Here is a 6,000-nt window from a genome sequence, read left to right as displayed (position 1 = left end):
CAGCCCCATCACCTACTGGCTGGGTGGCCTTGGATAAGTTACCTCACCTCTCTGAGCTTTGGTGTTTTCATCTGTAGTACATGGATAATAAAAGTACCTACCTCTGAGGGGTGCTACCCAATTTTATATGTAAAGCACTTGGAATGATGTTTCATCTATTTGACAAGTATTTATTGAGCATCTACTATACCCCAGTATTATTCTGTGGGTGGCAGATATAGCCGAGAAACAAACTAAAAATTCTTGCCTTCACAGGGGATTATACTCTATCTAGAGAGTTGGGGAGACACATCAAACAAGATACATAAGCAGAATATACAGTCTATCAGATGGTGGTAACTGCTAAGGAAAAAACAGGAAAATAGAGCTAGGAAGTGTTGAGAGGTTGCAATTTTAAGAGCGACCTAAGTGCCTGAGTGACTCAGGTTTTGGAGATGGAGCAATCAGAAATGGCATCTCAAGTTCAAGGAATGAGTGGAAATTGGAGGCTGAGCTGGAGGGTAGCAGAGGTTACTGAGATGCGGGGGTTTGGGGATAGCAGCTCAGTGAGTTGGGTGCACCCTTCCCACGGATGCTAAAGTCACCCCAGCTGATGGCAGGGCTTGGGGAGCAGGGAAGCCAGGAGTCAGGTGCCAAGTGTTTGCTAAGAGGAGGGTGTGGTTGGGACCTTGAAGATGGCAAGCAGCAAAGCGGGGGTGGGGTGTAGCTAAAAGACATCAGCCTCCCAACCTGAGGGGTGCAAGGAATAGCAGCCCCTCCTGGAAGAAGGGGAAGAAGGTCCTCAGGCAAGGACACAGAGAGCCTCTCAGGGAGCCTGCTGGCTGCTGAGTGGTGGTTGCAGAAGGCATAGTGGGATGTTAGCAGAGGAGGAAGTGGGCCAGGGGCTGGCTCAGGGGCGCAGAACCACAGAGCACCCCCTATGGATGGATGGTCTGTTCGAAGACGAGTGGGCCCTCCGTGCTGGCGGGGAGGGTGTATCTGGGCTGCTGACTGATAAATACTGGGATGAAAACCTAAATGATGGATTTAACTCCGACATCTTCCCTGGGGAGCTGTCCTCAGCTAGAAAAATGGGAAACCCAGAAATGGCCAGCTTTGCACTGTGATTATATGTATTGATCCATTCATTCATTCAACAATATTTATTCACCACCTGCTAATAATGCAAGCGCTCCTCAAGGCACTTGGGATATATCTTGAGAAAAACAGGTCCCAAATCCTTGCCCTTGTGGAGGGGAGACAGGTGATAAGCGATAAACATAATAAATGCTTTATATAGAGTATGTTAGTCATATGTGCTCTGGGAAAAATAAAAGAGCAGGATGAGGGATTGGAAGTGAAGCTGGGGGAAACAGGTTGCAAGTTGAAATGCAGTATTAAGGATAGGCCGCCCTGAGAAGGTGTCATTGGAGCAAAGACTTGAAGGAGTGAGGGTGAGAGCCACGTGGATAGTGAGGGGAAAACATTCCAGGAAGTGGGAGCAGCTAGTGCAAAAGCTCTATGGCATAAGAGCCAGGGCAGAGACACCAATCGGGAGATGAGAAAGGAAAGGGCGTGGGGCCCAGATCAGGGGGTCTTGAGGGGCGAGGGGAGCTGGCAAGCGTTTGAACTCTAGAACCACATGACTGGATCCATGTCTTCAAAGGATCACCCTGGCTACTCCATTGGGGATAAACTGTAGGGGGACAAGAGGGTAGCAGCAGTGGAGGTGACAGGAAGGGGTCAGGTTTTGAATCTGTTGGCTTTTGCAGCTTCATGTGATATCTGTCACCTCCATTAGTTTTTATGTCACTTCTGCCTTGTTCGCCTGTCTCCCAGCGCCTAGGTGACCGCTAAAGGTTAGTGTCCCTGGGAGGCTGCCGGCATTCATTCATTCATTCATTTCACGTTACAAATATTTATTGAGCTCCTACTCTGTGCCAGGCACTGTGCCAGGTACTTTGTACGCATTATTCAATTTAATCTTCACAGTGCTGATGAGATGGGAGCTATTGGCCCCTCCACTCACCTGGTTTTATAAAGGAGGGGACGAATACCCAGGGATTACAGTGGCTCGCTCACTTCTTAGAAATCCTCTTTCCTGCCCGCCCCCTCACTCTCCCCTTGGCTGCTCTAAGGTCTAGTGGCCCCTTCCATCCCTTCTCCCAGCGCATTCACTCCCCTTTCTCTTGTCTCTCACTTCACCAGCCCAGATTCTGCATCCCAAAAGTCAAGGACCTGGGAAAAGACAGGTGGTCTGGCCAATCAGGAAGGAGGTGAGGCGGGTAAACGCCTAGTGAAATATTGACCCTGACACACTAAGATCAGCCCCTGTCACCACCTCAGCCCCGCTCACACCACACCGTTCCTGAGGCCGAGCCTGGCTTCTCACACTGTCTTGGGCTTCCACTGTCTGGTGGCTTCCTCCCTGTTAGGTCTCTCGTAGGAGTTTCCTGTGGCCTGACGCCCACTGGAGGCCCAGCTTGGGATGGTTGGAGGGAGGGTGCTCAGCATTCCTTGCTCTGGTCCCCATCATCTCTTGCAGGGACGCCCCTGGGCTCCTCCAGGAGAAAGTCCCACACACGCACCCTGGGTACCAGTATGTCCTTGGGGCGGCCCAAACTCATGCACGAAACCAAACGCGTCTGAGACCTCGATGTCATCACCTGCAAAACAATACACTTTATAAGGTTGTGAGAATTAAATGAGATGATATGTGTGCCTGGCACAGTTTCAGTTTTCAACAAATTCCACCTGCTGTTACCATTATCTTCCCCCACTCCCCAGCTCCTCTGCCTCTGGATTGTAAGTTCCTTAAGGATGGAGTTGTATCTTATCTTTGTGTGCCTAGTGGCTAATTCAGGGCCTGGAACGCAGTAGGTGCTTATCGGTGCTGGATGAATCGATGGAGACTGCATGAAGTAGGCCCTGCAGAATTTCAAGTTTACTCTTCCCAAGAGGGCTGACATTGTTAAAGGGTCAGTGCGGGGTGAGTTTGCCTGTGTTATCAACATCGCTCACCCAAGCCCTACTCTCTGGGTGAGAGTCACCCCAGGAAGCTGGGGTGGGCACAGGGCCAGTATAGGATGAGTGGGCCGGCTGAGACGCCCTGGGCAAAACTCTCCCTCGAGTTGAACTGAAGCTTAAGTTCAAGTCCACCACACGTCTGGGTGCTGGTTCCCAGTCAGCATTCTGGACAGGAGGGAACCAGGAGAAGGAGGGTGGGGGTGTGGATGGCAGGGAGTGAGGCTCTGTCAGGAGATGACCTCCGCCGTCTTGTTCTGGGTTTGGCCAGGCCCCTGAGACCGAGAACTCCTGAAAGAAGGCAGCTGGGGATACAGCCGCTCCCTCCCAGCTCCTTACCTTCCTCCTACTGTCAGTCAGCCCACTGCAGATACACCAGGGCCGAGAGCTGTCTGGGCCGGAGCCGCAGAGAGAACATAATTAAAAAGACACTGCTGGCCTACCTGAGGATCCTTGCTTGGGGACACAAGGAGGACATAGAAGCAAAGAGTTCCCTTCTCGGAGCAAAGGCAGAGTAAACGGCACTCACTGAACAGCCTTTTGCAAATAAATGGCAACAGGCTACCAGCCCGCTGCAGCTTTGCCTGGCACGTACATCACCGAGAGAAAGATCCAGAAAGAATCTCAAATTCGTATTCCACACCCTCTGTTTGACTTTGCTTCCCATTCCCACCCCACCTCATGAAGGCAGGTGATTGCCTGGGAGGGTCTCAGGAACCTCATAGAGAATCGATACCCTGCCCTGAGAAGCGCTCCGAAGTCTTTGGTGTTGGAATAATGACAGTCATACATTCTTTTATGTATTCAATCAGCACTGAGGATGCCATGGGCAGCAAAAATAGACCTGGCCTCCAGGGGCGTGCACTCCAAACGGGATGACGGACGTGAATCAAGTAATCTCACGGGAACAAGATGCATCCTTACAAACTAATGGAAGTGCTCAGAGGGAGAGAAGCTCGGCTCTGTAACAGGCAGAGAAAGGATGCTGGGCCTGCGTGGACTGGCTTCCCGGCAAAGGGGGGCCCTGAGTTGACACTGAAGGACAATAGGAAGTTACTAGTTTACAGTGGGTCATGGGGTGAGCCTCCCAGGTAGAGTGCGGCAAGTGCAAAGGTGGAGAGAGCACAGGACACATCTGAGGGAAGGCATGGAAGCTGGGAGACACACAAAGTGTGGTTGGGAACATGATGACAGATCAGCTAGAGAGGCAGGCAGGGCCAGATCACACAGGGCTCTAGGCCAAAACTTTAAAAGAGTTTGGTCTCTATTCTAGGAGAAATAGGAAACCATTGGTGGGTGAGAGAGGGTGGCGGGGGTGATGGAAATCTGTCCAACTTGTGTGTTGGTCCGTTCATTCTGGCCACTGGGTAGAGAATGGATTCTGGGATTCGGGGGGGGGGAGGAGTATATTCAAGAGGCCAGGTAGGAGCTGCGGCCCAGGTGGAGATGGTGATGGCTGGGGCAGGGATGCTGGTGGCAGAGGAGCAAAGGCGTGGATGGATGCCAGGGTCTTCCCAGAGATAAATCATGATCTTTGGCAATAGCTTAGGTGTGGGGGTGGGAAAAAGAGGTGGCAAGAACGGCCCCCAGGCTTTTGGTCTGCACACCTGGAGGGACGGTGGCTCTTTTCACTTTAGTATCTTTGGAGGGGTGGGGGTGGGTGTTTCTCACTTCCCTTACGCCCCAAGTGTTGACTGTAGTGGGTAGCTTCACTGAAGTCAGCGAAGGAGGGGCTTGTGAGCTATTCCAATTGTCTCATTCTGCAGAGGAACCATCTGAGGCTCAGAGATCACAGGACTGACAAAGGGACGGGATCAGAGCCCCTGGACTCCCATCCGGAGCTAGGAGAGCACTGCCATGGAGGAGCTCAGGTTGGACACGAGGCTGCCTGGGCTCTAACCCTGCCTGTGCTCCCACCCACTGAGTGAATCCGGGCAGGTCACGTGTCTTTAGGCCTCAGTCTCTCTACTGTGAAATGGAAAGAAATGGAATGACCACGCCTTCTCTTCTGAGGGGTGGTCAAGAGTCACTGTGGGTCCCTGAGTGGGAAGTAGTCGGGGGAAGTGACGAGAACAATGCTTTGACTTCCTGTGGGGGCTGAAATGGGAGAACTGAGTTGGGGAGGGATGGGGGATCTCTCCCCACTTCCTGCCTCCCTGTCTCTTGCAGGCCCTGAAGGCTGAGTAGCCATCAAGATGCCTGGTCTGCTGAACCAGATCACAGGGGCAGCCCTGCCCCTCACTGCATCCGACGTCACCTCCTTTGTCAGTGGTTACGCCCTGGGTCTCACCGCCTCCCTCACCTATGGCAACCTGGAAGCCCAGCCCTTCCAGGGTAAGGATCCCTGTTGGCGCTTCCCCAGGACCACCTGCTCCTCCAAGCAGAATCCCCATCCTGACATGTATTAGCTGATTGACACCGGACAAGTCACGTCACCTCTCTGAGTCTCAAGTTTCCTCATCTGCGAAATAGGAATACCACTTCTGCCCTGCAGGTCTTAAAGCTGGTAGCAAGTCAGCTCAGGATTCGAACCCAGGTTGGGGCTTGGCCCCAGCCCTATTTATGTTCACGAGACATGCCCACCTGTGTCAGATAGTCAGTCCTCCACTTTCCCCAGTGAGCCTCACAGTAGGAGAGGCGTCCAGACTCAGTGGAAGCCAGGAGCTCCCGGTCGTAGGTGTGGCTCTCGTTCCCATGACCTTGGGGAAGCCACTGTCCTTCTCAACATCAGGGTGCTCCTGCACCTGTTTGGACGCCAGGGTTTGCAGGAGGAACAGATGAGGTAATACATGAGGAAGGACAGCGTGGAATGGAAAACAGTCTGCAAATCAGTCATCAGTGCAAGGCAGTCAGGAGTGTGGACCGTCGCTCCCCTGCAAGAGATGTTTGTAAATTACAGTCCTCTCCTTGCACTTACGGAAGGGAGTTATGGGAAGGCTGGCCAGGAGGGTTCTGCGTAAAGGCTTGTTATGGTTAGCATTCCTTCTCATCCACAGC

At 52.5% G+C, this 6,000-nt stretch overlaps 1 protein-coding gene across 1 annotated transcript in view; it reads left to right on the top strand.

Annotated features, from left to right (window-relative positions):
- Window positions 1–5,198: 5,198 nt before the first annotated feature.
- Window positions 5,199–6,000, top strand: part of VWA5B1 (von Willebrand factor A domain containing 5B1) — a 40,038-nt gene continuing 39,236 nt past the window's right edge. Inside the window, exon 1 of the mRNA XM_060141964.1 lies at window positions 5,199–5,337. Within this exon, the coding sequence (XP_059997947.1) occupies window positions 5,199–5,337 (139 nt within the window). The remainder of the gene's footprint in view (window positions 5,338–6,000) is intronic.

Source organism: Lagenorhynchus albirostris, chromosome 2, assembly GCF_949774975.1.
Source record: "Lagenorhynchus albirostris chromosome 2, mLagAlb1.1, whole genome shotgun sequence".
NCBI classification, from domain to species: domain Eukaryota; kingdom Metazoa; phylum Chordata; class Mammalia; order Artiodactyla; family Delphinidae; genus Lagenorhynchus; species Lagenorhynchus albirostris.
Note: the sequence above shows the minus strand (reverse complement) of the source record. Positions and strands in the feature narration are given on the sequence as shown.